Raw genomic sequence first — 18,053 nt, forward strand, 5'->3', positions numbered from 1 at the left:
TTATTTTATTTATTTTTTTACAGATAAACAGATGTTGTGCTGTATCCTGTGTAAAGTAATGAAGTGATTTTATTTTATATGGAAAATGTCCAGTCTGGACAGACAAATTATTAACAATACAAAGGATTTAAGTTTTATTCCAGTGAAAGAACAGCCAACACAGTAGGGTCAGTAAAGTCTTTGTATATTTTCTCTACAGGAATCATGTTCTTCAACTTCGTTTGACCCCATATGTTTTTTTCCTCTGGTCATCCCATCCTGCAGTGTGGGTCTCTTTCCCACCAGTCAGGCCCGCCCTGTAGTTTGAGATTCAAACTGCTTTAAGAAAGTGTTTGAAGGTTTAAGTGGAGGATTAAACAACAGTTTAGCAGCACACACATGCTGAGGCACAACCATCATTTCCCTGGGCAAACTGTGTTGTCACAAATGTGACGGGCAGTAGTTTAAAGCTGGTGCATTCAGTTTGGAGGGGAAGCTTCTGGATTGCTCTACACACTGAAACATGACAAGATGATCCTTGATTAAGCAAGAAAAACATAAAATTCAGTTTGATGGAAGAGAAATGTGTAGACTGGAAGTTTTATTTCTGACAAAACTGATTGGTTTAGATTTAATTAATGAGCAATAAGTTGTAGATTCCTGCTAAACAGGTAAAGTTGTATCAAGTCAAACACTTGCTGGCTCTGCTTTATTTTAACTTCAGATTCAGCTTCATTGTCACATCACAAATTTACAAAGAGTAGGGTGAAAAACCTTGTGTTGCAGAGCTCCATATTAGCAGATAAAAATGTAAAAAAGCGCACAATACAAGCATATTTTAGATATGTGCAAAACACAGAAGAAAAAGAGCAAATGACCCTATAATGAACCCTGGGGAGCTCCAGTGTGACAGTCAGCCTGGCCAGATGTGATGTTAGGCCTTCTCTTTCTGTTTACGATTTTTCACCTGTCTATGCAGTCTTCACCAGTTTTTCACTGACAAAAACAAATGTGGAAAAACAGTAGGGGTGCAAGATAAACTAGCATTCCTGCAGATGCAGTTATATCATGCTACGATTTAAGGATCAGTCCAGCTGTCAGGAATATCGTCCTGCTCCTGTTTTCTCTCATTTAAAAGACAAAGATGGAGCAGTGTAGCCATGCATACACACGTACATCAGCTTCAAAGCATGCAGATGTCCGGGCATGAATTGGGCATGCCCGGACACATCTGTGTTACAGGTGTCTGTCACACGTGCCGTGAAACTTTTTTTTTTTTTTTATAATTCAAGTATTTATTAGATTTCGCATTTTATAGCAGCAAATACAGAGATGCAACAACCAAAAGCAAGAAGCAAACAAACAAAAACAAACAAACAAAATAAATAAATAAATAAATAAATAAAAAACCACAACGAAACAAAACAAGTGAGGTTTTAACATATGTTGTATTAAGCTCAAATGTCCAAGTCAGGTAGACATGTAGGTGCAAAAATTGTCCCACTGTTCCAGCGCAGCTTCCGTCACATGATGTATTTTTCCCAGCATCTTTTCGTATACAACATTCCCAATCATTCTGTCTTTCCGCATTTTAAGCGTTGGAATATGAGAGTCCTTCCAGTGTTCCAAAATGACACGGGCACATGTTACCAAGGCAGTACTTAACACTCTAAACTGGTGTTTACTTAATTGCAGCACCTCTCCTTTGTCTCCTAGTAAACATAATTTAGGTGATCTGGGTAGGTTACAAAGTGTCCACCCCTGCAAATAATTCAGTACAGTGTTCCAAACTGGAAAAACCAGCAGGCATTCCCAGAGGGCATGTATCAGAGTACCTTTGGCTTTTTGGCATTTCCAACACAAGTCATCTCTACCAATCCCCATTCTATACAGCCTTGAAGGAGTATAATAGTATCTGTTAAGAATTTTGTATTGAATAAATTTCCCCCTGGCTTCCCTAATGTATAATCCATTGTTCGACAATATAGAATCCCATGTACCTTCATCCATTGTACCCCCTAGATCCCTTTCCCATGCTTTTTTCAGGCTCTTATTTATATTGTTTTTAATCCATGGGCAAATATTATACCGTTTCGCAGCTGTGCACAGAGATGGGGGTAGTAGCATAAAATTCTCTATCGGGTTACTTTCACATGTTATTGTAACTCCTCCTTTTAAACAGTTTCTTATTTGCAAATACTTCCAGAAATGACTGTTACCCTCTAAACAAAACTTATTTTTAATATCCTCATACGACATGAAAACACCCCCTTCAAATAGGTCACTAACAGTTCTGATACCTCTTCTCAGCTATTGTGTCCAGTAAACAGTCTGCTTACCAATTTTAATTTTAGGATTATACCACAAGGGGGCATACTTCTGTACATATGGCACAAGTTTATATTTCTTATGCACCTCCAACCATACCATTTTCGAAAATTTCAAAATAGGGCTTTGCGTCTTACCATGATTATTCACTTTTTGTGATAAAATATCATTTGGTGTGAATGGAGATGCAAGCTCTTGTTCTATTAACATCCAGTCTATATTGTTTTTCCCTGCCCAATGTTTGCCTAATCTAGCCATTTCAAAAGAGATACTATAATACTCTATATTTACCACCCTTCCAAAGAAAATCTTTTATCGTATTATTGTAGCTTTGCAACATCCGTCGCGGGATACACATAGGCAGCATTCCTGTATAATAGTTGATGAGCGGTGCCACAACCATTTTAACTGTGTTCACTTTTCCCCACAATGTCAAATTTAGTTTACTCCATTTACCCAAGTTTTTATTGATCTTGTTTAATAATTTTCCCATACTGTTAGCCATAATATCCTCAATATTGGGGTTCAATTCAATTCCAAGATATTTCATTCCCTTGTCCACCCACTTAAAGTTAAAGCCCGATATTAAGTTATGACTGCAAGCCTGGGAAACTGGCATCGCCTCTGATTTATGCCAGTTAATTTTGTACCCTGAAAACATTGAGTATGTATTAATCACCTCTAATAGTTTTGTGATAGAATTAGTTGGGTCTTGGTTTAATTTCAGCACATCATCTGCATACAGGAATAATTTGTGTTCTCTGCCTCCCCCAAATACACCTTTAATCTCTGCATTTTCTCTGATTTGAATAGCTAATGGCTCTAAAAATATTATAAATAGCAATGGGCTTAAATTGCATCCTTGACGTGTTGATCTGGAAATACTAAAAAAAAGGAGAAAGTACCCCATTTGTAAATACAGCTGCTTCTGGACCAGAGTACATGGTTCTAATCCATCTGCAAAAGTTGTCACCTATTCCAAACTTTTCCAGGGCTGTGAACAGAAAGTTCCACTCCACCCTATCAAAAGTTTTCTGTGCATCTAAAGATATAGCCAATACAGGATTTGTGTTATTTCTATTCAGCCACATGTGCCGTGAAACTTAAGTGATGTTGTTCAGTTGATGCCTTGATGTACCTCCTGACTACTTTGTCTTTGTAAAAGGAGCAATTTTTGCTCCTCTAACTGTAAACCAACTTTACTCTGATTGGCTACTCATCAAAAACGCAAGGTTTGAGCAGCTGTAAATGTTTAAAAGTTTCAAATTCATATTTAATAGTCTTCAGGGCTCCAAACGTGCCTTCATGTGGGTTCCAGGTACTCCATAAAGATGATATCATTTGTGTTTCTTCTCATATGTGTCTGCGTTCCTTCTCTCTCCTCAGGAGGTTATAACCTGGCTAACACAGCTCGGTGTTGGACCTACCTGACAGCAGAAGTGCTGGGAAAGACTCTCTCCTCTGAAATACCTGACCATGAGGTACACGGACACACACACTCACACACATCCTCCCTTTCCCTGCCTGTTACAGCCACACATTTACATATTCCCACATGAGGACAAATGTGCCCCTTCATTGTACCATCACACGCACACACATGCATGGAAACGCAAACACACCCTCTTGTGTCCTCTGTCTGCTGAGTCACTCCATCTAATCAAAGATGGCTGCCCGATCTCAATAAAGGGGTTTGTGTACAGGTGAGCGGGACAGGTAGCAGTGCTGACAATTCCTCTCTGTCTGCTGCGATGAACACAGACTCCTCTCACTCTCATCTTTTATGCGTCGTCTGGGTGAACGTTATTAGAGGAGTTATAGAAGTCGGACTGGAAGGACTTAAACCGCAGCTTTACCTGTCCAGTTAGTTCAAAAGGGTGGACGTCAGCGAGGATTCTTAAAATAGCGAGAACACATATGCTGTTGATTTAATTTAGCGAGGAAGGAACTGTGTATCTTATTTGTTGACTTGTTTGTGAAACACGGGACATGTGACCAGTTGCTTTTCGGTAAATCAAACAGAGCCATCCTCTCTCCAAATAGAAATCGGCGCGCCCATCTGTCTGTCCCGCTCCTATGCTCTCACACGCACAAAGAGCCTCTTTCTCCAGCAGCTGATTTTTTGGACCTTGTCTTGGTCAGATGTAATGAATAGCTGTGAGCGCCTCAGTGTGTGCGTGCGTGCGTGTGCACGCGTGTGTGCGTCCTGGTCGAGAAGAAGGTACCTCTTGTTTCTCCTCGTCGGGCGTCCAATGGCCCCAAATGGCCTTTGACCTCATTAAGGAGCACTCACTGAAAACAAAGCAACTATCAGTGCGGCCAGCTGCCACAGTTGATAAAGATGAGGTGACACACACACACACACACACACACACGGTTTTCCACCTGAAACAGTTAAAATTTTATTGTGTTTATGTCTTGGTTTTTTCTGATTTATGAAGCAACCTATTTTCAAGGTAAACTGCAACCTCTGCTAAACTTCACATATATGTGTGTATGCATGTATGTATGTGAATGCATATGTGTGTGTGTTTGAAGCCCACTCTGTGTGCGATAAGAGGGGCATTTATCCACGATGACCAAGCAGAGCTGTTCCAGTTCCAGTGACACGGGGAACAAAAACTACCTTTGTGCCCGTTTGTGTGAGTGCGTCTTACTCCTCCTGCTCCGCTGTAGACAAAACCCCATGAATACACACATTCATTACTGTCAGATAATGCACTGGCCTGTTTTATAACGCTTCTCATGTGCTTCATTGTATGATAAATGGACACCAGTGTGGAGGAAACTCAAACAGGCAAACTGGCAAAAGTGGCTCAAAGTCGAAGGAAAATGCAAAAACTACAAATTCAAACACTCTGTTTGTTTTATCTGCAGAAATCTCACTAAAACCAGTCCGAACATATTTGTTGCTTTTAAATATTTATTTGGAAAGGTTTATTTTCAGTGCCCGAGAGGATTCGCGGTGCTCTGTTCTTGCAGCACACAAGCTTCAAATGAAATAATTAAAAATAGCAGTCTAAAGAACACAAACATCAGTCAGAGTTGGCCAGTCACGTCAACAATAAGTGCTGTAATACTCGCTGATTACTAGACAAAATATTACACTACAGATAACGCACACAATGCCTCTGCTTGTGTCACACTCATTATATTTCAGTATCTAATGCAAACACGCCAGGATTCCAGCCACCGGGTGGAAAGTTGTTAACCTTCGCTGCTGACTCGTATTGTCTGCCAGTGCTGAGCTGATCCCGATTGACCCCCCCTCTCCCCCCCATTGTGCGATAGCGGCGGCTCCTATCTGCGTGTGAATCGAAGGAGCCGTTGGGCGTGCTAAGTATAGCCGCACGGGTCAAAGGTTAGTTGGTGTCTCTCATTTGACAGGAACAGTTTGTCTTTATAACGAACTTTATTTTGAGGGTGGAAACAATTGTTCTTATGGTTACAGGAACTTTTTATTTGTCACATGTGATGTTCACATGGTTTTGCTTTGCCTGTTAGCCTAGATTTATTATCTTTAATTTAAGGCGGGGTGGAGTATCATCTTATCTAAACATGTGTTATGTCATGAAGAAGGGCAAAAACCACAGTAGGGTCTTTAATACTTCTCTGAATCCCCTTAAAGTAACTTCTGTCACTGGCACGTACACCACGTTTTTAAAACCATATGAACTTAAACATCTCAGACCTGAAGGCCACTCTCCATTTTTAGTTAATAATAAAATACCTTTTTTCAAGTGGTCACATCCACTCCAATGGAAGTGGTTTAATGGAAACTCTCATCTCTCGTCATCTCATCTCTCAAGTGTTTCAGTTAAATCTTTTTCAATTAAATTCAACAACAGTCACCACAAGACACTCCACAAATAGTGTTGGGGAACCTTAAAAACCTGGGTCAGCTATAAGAGTCCAAAAGGGTGTTCGACGATCCAACGATCACAAGTAATACATAGACATAAGTGTTGGTCTACACCTGTTAATATTTGAATTCGGGTATTTTCAGTCCCCTTGCCATAGCTGTATGAAATCAAGCACCTAGCCTTCACAGACTTATGTGAGAGAATGGGTCGTTCCCGAGAGCGTGGTACCGTTGCAACAAGTCAAATTTTCTGCCTCTTAGAAGTGGTTCCTTAACATCCTCTGGCATTAACATCTGCACTCAAACTCTGTGCTGGGAGCTTCATGGCATGGTTTTATTTGGCCGAGCAGCTGCTGTGGGGGTAGGTGGTCCAATATTGTGATCCATGTAGATTGCAGGGCAACAGCAGGTGAACCAGCATCCAGATCTGTACCCGGACCTATGATTAGATTTTAATGGACCTTTCTATTTCACTTTGCACAACTTTTCTTTTATTTATGGTTATTTCAATTGATGCATTTGTTTTTTGTCTTTTTAGCACTGACCAATAACTCATCCCGCATTGATCTGTCAATCAAATTATTTATTCAGAGTGCGGATGAAAACGGAGAAAGTCCAAAGAAGTAAATCAGGAAAAAAATAATTACAAAAATCAAACCTTATTTTACTTGTAATGAGTAAAAGAACATTTTATTAATATTTTATAATAATAAAATATAATACTGTTGAATTGTACTTTAGTACTTCAACTTCCAGTTGTTGACTGCATACAGACACTGATCCGACTGTTAGGCCTCTTCAAAATGCATTGCATTGAATTATAATGAATGTATAACTTCATGACATTTTGGATCTTTGTTTGATCTTTAAATTTTAATGGAGTACCTTTGTGTTAGAAGGTATCAGTTTAAGTCAAAGGACTAAGAACTATGCACATTCATTTTAGAGTAATCAATGAATAGTTCTGAGTAAAATAGTCTTTTTTGTGTGTGTGCTTAAAATGCTGCACATAAACCAATATTTATGGTTGTTTTTAACCCTTGGGTATATTCACATATCATAGAGGAGTGTACTGCTCCAGTGCTGCTATTGATTTGAGACTAGTTTTGGTGACGGTGACAACAACATGAAGTTGCACAGATTTGGATCAGATCGTTCTCTAAAAACTCAGTGTGTACCATTCAAGGACAGAAACAGAGAAGAGACCCCCCACCCTGCCACCACCACCTTTATTTCTGTTCTTAGTAACTTCCAAACTGCTGAGTCAGTGGGCAAACACGTATGCCATGTCCTCGCAAGGTTGTTGATGTGAATCCAGCTCATATCCTTTGTCACACGCTGTACCTTCACGTCTCCGTTGCTCATCTCTTTTTCCTGTCTCTGCCATGCTCCCATTAAGCTCATAGTGTAACAACAACTGGGCTTGGCTGGATCAGCACCCAGTGTGGGAGGGTGCACTGCCTTACACTGCCTTACTGCGACTGTGGCTCAGGGGGTTGGGAAGCGTATCTGTAACCGGAAGGTCGCCGGTTCGATCCCCGGGCTCTCTGTCCTGGTCGTTGTGTCCTTGGGCCAGACACTTTACCCTACTTGCCTACTGGTGTTGGCCAGAGGGGCCGATGGCGCGATATGGCAGCCTCGCTTCTGTCAGTCTGCCCCAGAGCAGCTGTGGCTACAACTGTAGCTTGCCTCCACCAGTGTGTGAATGTGAGAGTGAATGAATAGTGGCATTGTAAAGCGCTTTGGGTGCCTTGAAAAGCGCTATATAAATCCAATCCATTATTATTACATCGGTATTTTGAAGCAAAACCTTGACTTTTAACTCGTTCAATATTTCTGTGTAGAAAAATGTCATCATTGTGCTGAAGGAAGTTGAAAACTGGCCAAAGAATTATTGTATGTTTTTAGAAGGCTAAACCAGATCTGCAGTCCAAAAGCAAGGCCTTTTCTCTCTCCCTCTCTCTCTTTTGACCCTACTGGTCAAATAAGCATATTTATATTATTTAAAGGATATTTTATTTGTCTGGGCAGCAAGCTGCTAAACTGAGACCAACTGGAAAGGGTTTTTTTTTTTCTTCAAGTTCATTTTGCTCCTTCTAAGCAACATGCTCCTTAAGAGCTACAGAAGTCTGGAAACAAGTTATCCCGTCATCTCTGTGCAGATAATGGTAACACGTGGGTATTAAATTACTAGCAGAGAATACAAACGGATAAAAGTCAGCCAGATTTTTTTTTCCTTTGGATTGCCCAACAACCCGCTTCGATCAGATTCTTCTCTGGTGAGAGGAACAGAAGTAGATACAAACGTGTGTCCGTCTCAAAGCCGCACAGGAAGGGAGGACATCTCTGGTTCCAGATTGGCAGCGGGGAAGCGTCCCGCCTCTTTACTTCCTACTTCCCCTTTTTCCTGTCTGCAGCCACTTCCTGTCCTGCCCCTCGGTGCCGTCAGGGATGTGCTGGCTCCCAGATTCACAGGCTCAATCACAGGAAATATCACCAAGCAATAGCGTGTGTGGGCACAGGGATATGTATCTGTTTACAAAGACTGACTGAAGAAGCTCATTATTACAATATTATGATTGATTAAGTTCAAAATGCTGCAGCTGGAGATCCTGCAACACATTATTGGTGAGCAATGAACTGAAAGACTGTTTCCTTTCTGTCTACCCTTTATGGAGCCACGGCTCTGTTGTAGTTGAGTGATTGTCTTCATCTCATGTTCATACAGTAAATGACTCCATCCCAGAAGATGGCATCACCACTGATCCTGTCTGTGTAGGTTCTCAGTCATCCAGGTCATAGTAGTCTAAGGAGCTTGCATCAAAAGCAACTTGACTTGATGTCTCACATGTTAATAGCGGGTCAAGTACCCGGGACTCTCCACCTTTTGGTTTTTCATCTGAAGAAGGCTCTTGGATAAGAGGTGAAACATCTTTAAAAAAAACTTGAAGTCCCTTCACCTTTATTTCAAGCTGCTTGGACTACAATTGATCCTGAATACTTTATGTTCCTCTCAGGTGAGATGTTTTATAGGCCAGAAGACATCAGTTTTGAATTTTGGAGGCTTTCAGTTCTTTTGGGTTCATTATAGGAGATCGTAAAACCACATCACTGTACATTACAGCATTATTGTAAAAGCTTATCCTACCATGAATTCATCAGTCTGGTAAAAGCTTTGTGAATTCTCTTTTTTTCTTATCATAGGGTTTGTTTTTATTCTAGGCCCCTAATGGCATTTTAAAGTTTTGCAGTGAATCTTGGGTAATGGTCCATTCACACCAAACATGACGTGAACTTTAGCCGTGATTTCTAAGAATGCCACCCATAGTAAAAGCAGAAATATGGTTTTATTTTTAATCCTAGAATCTATCAAATCCATCCAATATTTTCATCAGCTTCTTATCAGCAAACCTTTTCTCTACACTAAGTGTACAGCAGGCCACCAAATGACAACAGCGGTGGTTGCAAAAAGACTTCTGGTCCTGTAGAAGTCTAAAGGAAAACTGCTTCTTTCACTTTCGCTTTGCCCATCCAGTTTTTGCAGCCAAGGTGGCAACAATAAAAATCCTAATCTTAAGGCTTCAGAAACCAATGGGTAAAGTCTACCTTTTGTACTGATGCAGCCACACAGAATATTTGCTCCAAACAGACAGTATGATCAATAAAAAGTACAGGAAATCTCTAGTAACTATGATTTCACTCACTTTTCTCCAAGCACTCTCCTTTTATTCCTGTCTCTATAAAAGTGAAGTTGAAGCACACACGTCCAGCTGTGCTCCAATGGCATTGATAAGCTCGCCTTTAATTTCCAATCATCTGTGGCATCTGGAGGATCTGAGCATTTTCACAACAAACTATGAAGGGAATTTGCATCAGTTCATCAGAGTTTTACGGAGTCACCAGTTCATCTGCTGAGGTTTTGCAGATACGTGGCAACTAATCCTGCAAAGTTAAACAGGTGGTGGGGTACAGAAAGATATTTTACAAAAAAAATGTTACTTGCCTACTGTTATACACAATTCTCTCAAAACATATCTTAAGTTTTAAAGTGCTTTTTTGGTAGCACTTTTTATTATAGCTCGGTCAAAATGACCACATTATTGCATTATTTTTCTTCCTTATTACACTATAATTGCGGAGCTCTATTTCCATGTTATTACCCCCAGTTTTGGGGCCCTTATTATGCTATTACATAAGTTTCAGGGTAATATTACTCAGCTATAACCACTGTTGCTACATTATGTTACTTAAATATTACATAATTATTACTTTTGTAATTGCATAGTAATAACTTTGAAATCACCAAATTATTACCCTGTTCCCCTACTATTACCTATTTATTACCAAGCTGTAGAAAGTTCTACCGTTCCCCCCCCCCCCCGCTGTTATTGAAGCAAACAATATTGGTTTTCTAAGAAGCAGCAGATGAAGATTTTATAAATGTGAATGCATTTTATATAACTCATAATATTCATAGAATACACAATTAACATTAGAACATTTAGGAAGCTCTGTCACTGATATACAGTAACAGTATAGGTATGATAGGCAACAATTGTGTTACCAGATATTAGTGCATAGAAGTGTATTACAGTATAATATATGTATCACACAGCAACACACGGTAATCCACTGGTGTTTTTCTGCAGTGTATTAGTTTCACTGTTTTACATTTGATGTGTGATACACTGAAACTATACCAGGGGTTCATAGTATAAAAGCCCTTCAAAGTATAAAATAATCCTTTATTCTTGCCACAATGGAGCAATTACACTGTTACAGCAGCAGTTCAAGAATAGAAGTGTTTTTTTTTTTCTTTCTTTCTTTTTTGAAGTCCAAATGGTATTTGCGGGGCAGGTTTCCTTAAAAGGAAAACTATCATATGAACCAAGGAAAAAAACATGGACTGATGAAAAGTGGGAAGGGTGAGAGAGAGTCCAGATGCAGAGCGAGGGAGAGGAGTACGTGCGCAATGTGACCGTGATTGGGGCATTGCACTGTTTTTTGGGGTTTTTTGTTGTTGTTTTTTTCCTTGTTGAAAACATTTATTAGATAGCAGCTTGATATGAGTCAGTCTCCATTTGTTTTCGGAGATGTTTTCCTCCCTGCTGCGCTGCTCAGTGTCCTTCATAGCTGGAGATCCTGCTGATCGCTGTAAAAACAAACAACCCTCCCTCACTCTCTCTCACTCACTCTCTTTCACTCTCACACACACACATGCGCACACGTGCACACACATACACACATAGCCTGGTGCGTACTGTCACACACTCCAGCTTTCTCACAGGGCATGTACTCGTTGCACAAACACAAATATGAACTGATGTTTTCTCGTGCTTTCGTCAAACAGCGCTGTAAACAGCGTTTCTTTGGGTTTTGTTTTTGGGTTTTTTGCAGCCAGTTTGTTGTTTGCATGTTCAGATGTAGGAACCGTCACCTTGATGTGAACTGGTCACACGTATGAGCCATAACAGAGTTTATTATAATGCTCTGATTGGGGGCAGGGGTTAGTGAAGGTCCTCTTATTTACTCAGAGCGGCACAGATTTACAGATTAGTAATTTATAGACAGTGTAAAGATAAACACACGCACATATGGAGGATATTTTGTTGATTGGTGCGTTTCCTTGTTGGCAGGAAAATATGGATGATGGCATGTTTAGTTTTGCCAGTTGCAAATTAATTTAATTGTAACGTCGCTGAGGTAATGTACGTATAAAAAAATAATTAATTTAAAAAAGAAGTTTATGATTATTAAAGCTGTTTAGCTGTTCAGGCCGATGGAGTCCCCAGGAGTCCTGAGCACCTTTTAAAGGAGGAGGGATGAAATCAATTAGACCAGCTTTTACTTTTAAAAGATACTTTAGAAGATGTTGCAATGTTTTAAAATTTACTTAATCTTTGCAGAGTTATATGCTAATATTAATGAAATTTATTACTGGGAATGGCTGAGGCTCAGAAGGTAAAGCTAGGTCATCTACTGCTTCTGTCTGCTTGGCAAAGTATGCTCGGGCACGATACTGGAACCCAAGTTTCTTTCCATGTCTTTATTGGCGAGTATGAATGTTAGATAGAAAGCACTTGGATTGATTTGTGTTCCCATTCATGTTCCTGCACTCAAAAGGTGAAAAAATCTACGATTGGAGGTTCGAAATGGTGGTGGAGTGAATTGTTTCGCCAGTGTTGAGTGATACACATTACAGCGTTGTTATATTTACATCTACCCATCCATCTGTCATAGGGAGAGTGAATTGGGGTTTCTGGTTTGGCAGCTTTGTCTTGGCAAAATATGAGTTGACTGGTCAACTTAGGGCTGAAGCTGCAACTGCTAACAGCACATGGCTGCTGTGGCCGGCAATCTTTTGCGTTTTGTGTGATGTTCATTGTTGATGAATAAGCACCTGATTGGTATGCACCTTTAAAAAAAAAAAAAGCCAGTGTAGCTTTGGTCCTTTCCTGATATATCTCTGTAAGGTGGGAGTTGAAGCTGGTGAACGTTTTCAGTGTGCATGAAACAGGTATTAAACCTCAACTTTAGATGCCGATTTGGATCATTTTCTTCAATATTCCAAATATGTCGCGGTTTTGCTTCCCAGTGCTCCTTTATTTTGGGACATCCAGCATTGATAAGGACCCAAATAAAAAGCTAAAATATGGAGACGCCAGAAGAAAGACTTCCCTTTATGTGTTTGCCTGTTGTCATGTTTTCATTGTACATGTTGTCACTTTGATTTGCACCAAAGCAGCTGAAATGGACTCAAACTAGTTTCTGATTCCTAACTGGTGCACTGATTATCATGTGGTACAGCCCTAGCACGGTCTCCCCCTGAAATTGACCTTGTGTGTGTGTGTGTGTGTGTGTCTTGCCATATCTCCTGCCTTAGATGCTACCTTTTTTGTACAGCTGACTCCCATCAGCAATTAAGAATGCTTAAGGCCAGAGAAAGGTGAGCTCTAGTGCCAGAGAGCCATGTTGGGTTGCAGCTAATGAGCTGTTGTGACCTGGCCCATTGTGTTACACTTGGTCGTAAAACAAGTGTTTCCTTTTTTTGAGCAGTGTTACATAGTTACAGCTCCAAATATTATTAACAGACTAATCCATAGACACAAGCTGTTAAATTTAGTGCACTTTAAAAGAACAGAGCTTTGTTGCAGGAGCTGAAAATGAAACTAAACGAGGATTAAGCATTTTAACTTAATGAATAGTTCTAAAACCTTACATTATTTGTTTTGGGGGGGGGGGGTGTTATAAAGACATTCTGATGAGAACGCACAGTGTTCCCTTCACAGTACAAACAGGCTCAGTGAGTGATGGACAGAAGTTTCCATGTATAGGACCATGGTAAATAGGCAGAGACCTTTCCCTATTTATCTCCCTGGGCGTCTCTGCCGGAGACACTGGAGCCAGTCACCGGGTATTTTCTGTCTCCTGACCTTGGCCAGGTGACGTAGCTGTGCCTCTATCTGTTGTCATGTGGCGTTTTCTCTTACAAACACACACACAAAAACAGCACAGAATTGCTGGCTATCATTTTATTTGCCTCTACTATGAAGACAATGTTGAAGAAGTGTGTCAGGATGGGCTTCACTTTCCTCACTTCCCCTCTTTCTCTTCTCTCTATGGTCATCCAAGCCAAACAAGCAGTCAGTGGGAGTCTGTGTGTGTGTGTGTTTTGCTGGACAGCAGGAGACAGAGCACTGGGTTCATGGGAATACAGTGTGTGTGTGTGTGTGTGTGTGTGTGTGTGTGTGTCACGTTGGGCTCTGTTTAGGCCGGAGGTAAGACACAGAAACTCATCTGAAGTAATTGGAAACAGACACACACACACTAAAACAGGGCCTTACCTCTGTGTGCATGAACTGCCACAAGCAAATATACGTGGATAATCACACAAAACACACATATAGGGACACATTAATAAATCTAGCACATATACACAGGAGTGCATTCTCTCTATCTGACTCACACAGGACCATTAATCAAAGACAGAGTAGCCTTTGTCTTCATATAAACAAAAGTATACTCCTACTGCACATTGGCTCAGTTCGTGTATGTGTGTTTTGTTTGTTGCCAGCAGACCTTGTGAAGTCTTGTCTACTAATGTACATCTAAGCCACTAAAGAGGCTCCATTCAAAACAAGACTTCTAAGTGACTGCAACATCAACGCAGGAATCATTAGGGGATGCTAACTGAACGCCAACTCGAGGGGGCCAAGCTGACATTTTTTTTTTTTCGGGGAGGTAATTTAAGCCAAAGGAGCAAATGTGACAGTAGAAAGTTTGATAATGAAGGTTTAGGAAGTCCAAAACAAACAAAAGAAGAAGCCAGATATTCACTGACTGCAGTCTGCTTATAAAGTTTTCTACTTTTTCTCATTGTATGTAAATGTAAACTGAATCCTTCTAAAGCTGTAACCATGGGACTGCGAAATGAAGTTGAGTTTTAGGTTTAGTCGTTGTTTTAGTGTTGTCTTTGTTTATCCGTCCATCTAAAACTCATTCAAGGCTCTAGGGCAGTAGTAGGCATCAACACCTCCTTCTCCCCAGCAACCTTGTCCTGCTCTACTAAAGATTTTTAATTATTATAATATGGACGGTAGTGGTCAGAAGTAGGGCTGGGTATCGTCACTGATTTCTAGAATCGATTTGATTCCGATTCACAAGGACCCGAATCAATTCGATCCACGATTCAATTCGATTTGATTCGATTTAAATCTGGGAAATTTTGCCTCAGACAGTCAGAAATATTATAATTCAGATCAGTCCATTTACATATTTTGTATCTATAAAAAGGAAGCTGACACTCGCAAGACTTTATGTGAACATCATTTTGCACAACTCTGTTGCTTGTGAAGCTCGCACACAAGAATTTCACTCACATGTGCTGTACCAATGTACCTGCACATGTGATGTGACAATAAAAGTGATTTGATTTGATTTGACATCACAGCAGATGCCTTTGTGTCAAAGTAGCTGAAGATAAAACACAGAAAAACATGAAGGTGGTTTTCCTGCCCTGGAATTTTATAAAAATGTTCTGCAGTACATCAAAAACGAAAGAAAACCATTAATCAACATATGAACATTACCTCTGAAGTTACAGCAGTTTTATTAGAGACACGGTTAAGCGTTTTGCATTTTGCATCATTTTAAAAAGTTTACATTTGTTCAGTATTGAACAGCAGAAATTAGGTTTTCTTTTCGGAAGTAAGTAAAAGGGAAAAAAACAGCGGCCGACAGCCTGTAAACAACGGTAGACTTGTGCGTAACAAGCAAGCGAATAATGCAGAAAACAGATTTTCAGACGGGAAACTGTTCTTGAAGTACAGAGAGAGAGAGAGAGACAGAGACAGCGAGCTGTGCATGAAGTGTGATTTTATCGTGGTGGAAACAAAATAGCAAAAGTAAAAGTGAATTCATGATGATGTTTTTGTGAAGTGTAGTTTGACTCTTCTTTTGCTGCTGGTTCAGTCAATTTTGTTTGGAGAGAGATTCAATTCAATTCAATTTTATTTATATAGCGCCAAATCACAACAAAAGTCGCCTCAAGGCGCTTCATAGATACAGAGAAAAACCCAACAATCATATGACCCCCTATGAGCAAGCACTTTGGTGACAGTGGGAAGGAAAAACTCCCTTCCCACGGTCAAACTAACAACTTTAGAATCACCGCAAAAAGGGCGTAAACACAAAGCACGGACCCGCCGAAACATCAGAATCAGCGAGCTGTCGGCTTTCAGCCCCGACCGTGTCCATGCCTTTGGATGAGAAAGGCGACATCTCACTGATTCTGATCCGTCAGCGGGTCCGCGCTTTGTGTTTACATCTTTGTGCAGAATCTGTGTACCTGCTCTCATTTACTGTTATAGCTGTTTGGTGGTTGTTGAAATTTGGTGAGGTTTAACCTGAGATTCTGGCGTTTCGGGCAAAATAAATTAATATTAAAAATTAATCGATTCAGGATTTTAATGAATCGATATCACGTTATCCAAGCCAGAATAAATCGATTATCAAAACCCACCCCTAGTCAGAAGTGAGGTTTAGCAAGTTCAGAATGGACATTTCAAACTCTTAAAAAGTCAAAACTGAACTTTGAAGATTTCTAAGGGGACCAGCTTTGTTGCATTTCAGGAAACGTTCCTATTTCCACACTGATAAAACTAAGACAATTTCATTTTATTGTCCTTTTAATCTAGTCTATTTTGTCTTTTTTCAGATATGTATCTGTAAAACTGCAGAAACTCATTAAATCAAATCATTAAATGGTCTCACAGGCAGATTGGTGAGCCACGCTGAACCTAGCATCCCTGCACCGAAGACTATTACAGTTGTTGGTTGGTTTGATTTTACTTGAGTACTCGGACGCTTTTGCAGAGCGCCTGAGCCTTTGCCCATCCAAGCTGTCAGGATAGACGCGTTACACCCCGGACAGGCTGAGCAGCAAACCTTTGTGCGTCAGTTCAACGCCGAAGTGCCAAAAGCTGCAGTACTTGAGTCCTTGAACAGGATCACTCAACCCTGTTTTTCTTTTCTTTTACGTGATTATCTGACAAATTGAGGCTCTATGATACTACAAGGTTTTTGACTGTTGATCAAACAAATCTAAGCCCCAATTCACTGTTTCCTGATATCTTATTAACTTAATAATCTTTTCTTACCATTTTAACCCCCATCTTCACTTAATCTCTGTCGTTTTGCTACATGTCCCACTCCTCTGCATTAGACCTCAGCTTGGCTCGCTCAGCGTGTTTCTGCTGAGTCCTCAGAGTCCAAGGCTTTCACAACAGTCACTGCAAACGGACTGACGCACTTGTGGTCAGACCTGGCCTCAGAGTTTGCTTAGCTCTCATGGCACTGAGTCATGGCCCCAAACTGACGTGCTCTGGTTTTAACTTCTGGTTGAACCCACTCTCTGGGTTTCCACCTGTTTCTTTTTTTCAATTGGCTGACACCCGGTTCTGCCTGAAATGCCAGGAGCCTTTGGTATTTGCTGAAATACTCTGAGTTGTTTTTTTTGTTTTTTTTTATTCAAGTTGGCAAAGCCCAGGCTGTCTTAGCAGAGGCTTGACTGATTTGTGGTTCCTCTTCTGTGTTATGCATTACATTTTCCTTCTGTACAGGCTTCAGAATCTCGTATATTTTTTTGTTTGTGTTGATCCAGCTCCCAGACAACACAGGAGGGAAAAAAGAATCCGAGAATATAAACAACATGTGTCTATCTGAAAAATGTGTTTCTTTGCTTGAGGGATCAGTCTGTTAATCAGTGCACTGCTTTGGTCCAGATGGAAATATCTCAACAAATACTGGACGGATTACCATGAAATTTTGCACAGTGTCTAAAGAATTGAATCCTACTGGCTTTTGGTGCTCAATGGGCAATTGGATGGAGTGTCATGAAATAAGTGCCGTATAGACCTTTTAACTAACATCATTAAAAATATCCCCAGACTCATTGGCCCTTCTTCATGGGGAAGTACTAATCTTTGAGCTTCCTCTTTCATATGCAGTGATGGATGGAACCACGTTATGCTTCCTTGCTCTTTGACCACAGTGAACACTTTCCTGATGACTTCATGGCCGAAATTCCAAATTTCAGATCAAACTAGAGTATTAAATACCATATTGTTCGGACCATAAGGCACCGTATTATAAGGCGCATTAAGCAAAACAAAACAGTCAGATAAGTCAAACTTTACTCAACTCATTCTCCTTGCTTCCTCCACTTCCGTACCATTGATTCATTAATGTTGAATTCTCTCGCCGCTGCTCTGTTCCCATGTTGTTGCAGTATATTAATGACTAACTGCTGTTTAGTTTTCTCTCTTCATTTATGTTGGGAATGATAGCAGAGCTGTATGTTTTAATTGTTTCAGAAATCTCTCAG

At 40.3% G+C, this 18,053-nt stretch overlaps 1 protein-coding gene across 3 annotated transcripts in view; it reads left to right on the forward strand.

Annotated features, from left to right (window-relative positions):
- hdac8 (histone deacetylase 8) overlaps positions 1–18,053 on the forward strand; it is a 37,680-nt gene that overhangs the window by 9,775 nt on the left and 9,852 nt on the right. For all 3 annotated transcript variants that reach the window (XM_085263954.1, XM_085263958.1, XM_085263968.1), the window contains one exon: positions 3,694–3,788. In XM_085263954.1, the coding sequence (XP_085120080.1) occupies positions 3,694–3,788 (95 nt within the window). The remainder of the gene's footprint in view (positions 1–3,693; positions 3,789–18,053) is intronic.

Source organism: Mchenga conophoros, linkage group LG3 (genome assembly GCF_057382185.1).
Source record: "Mchenga conophoros isolate Kocher_MC1m ecotype Shallow Benthic linkage group LG3, M_conophoros_male_GT1.1, whole genome shotgun sequence".
Taxonomy (NCBI): Eukaryota; Metazoa; Chordata; class Actinopteri; order Cichliformes; family Cichlidae; genus Mchenga; species Mchenga conophoros.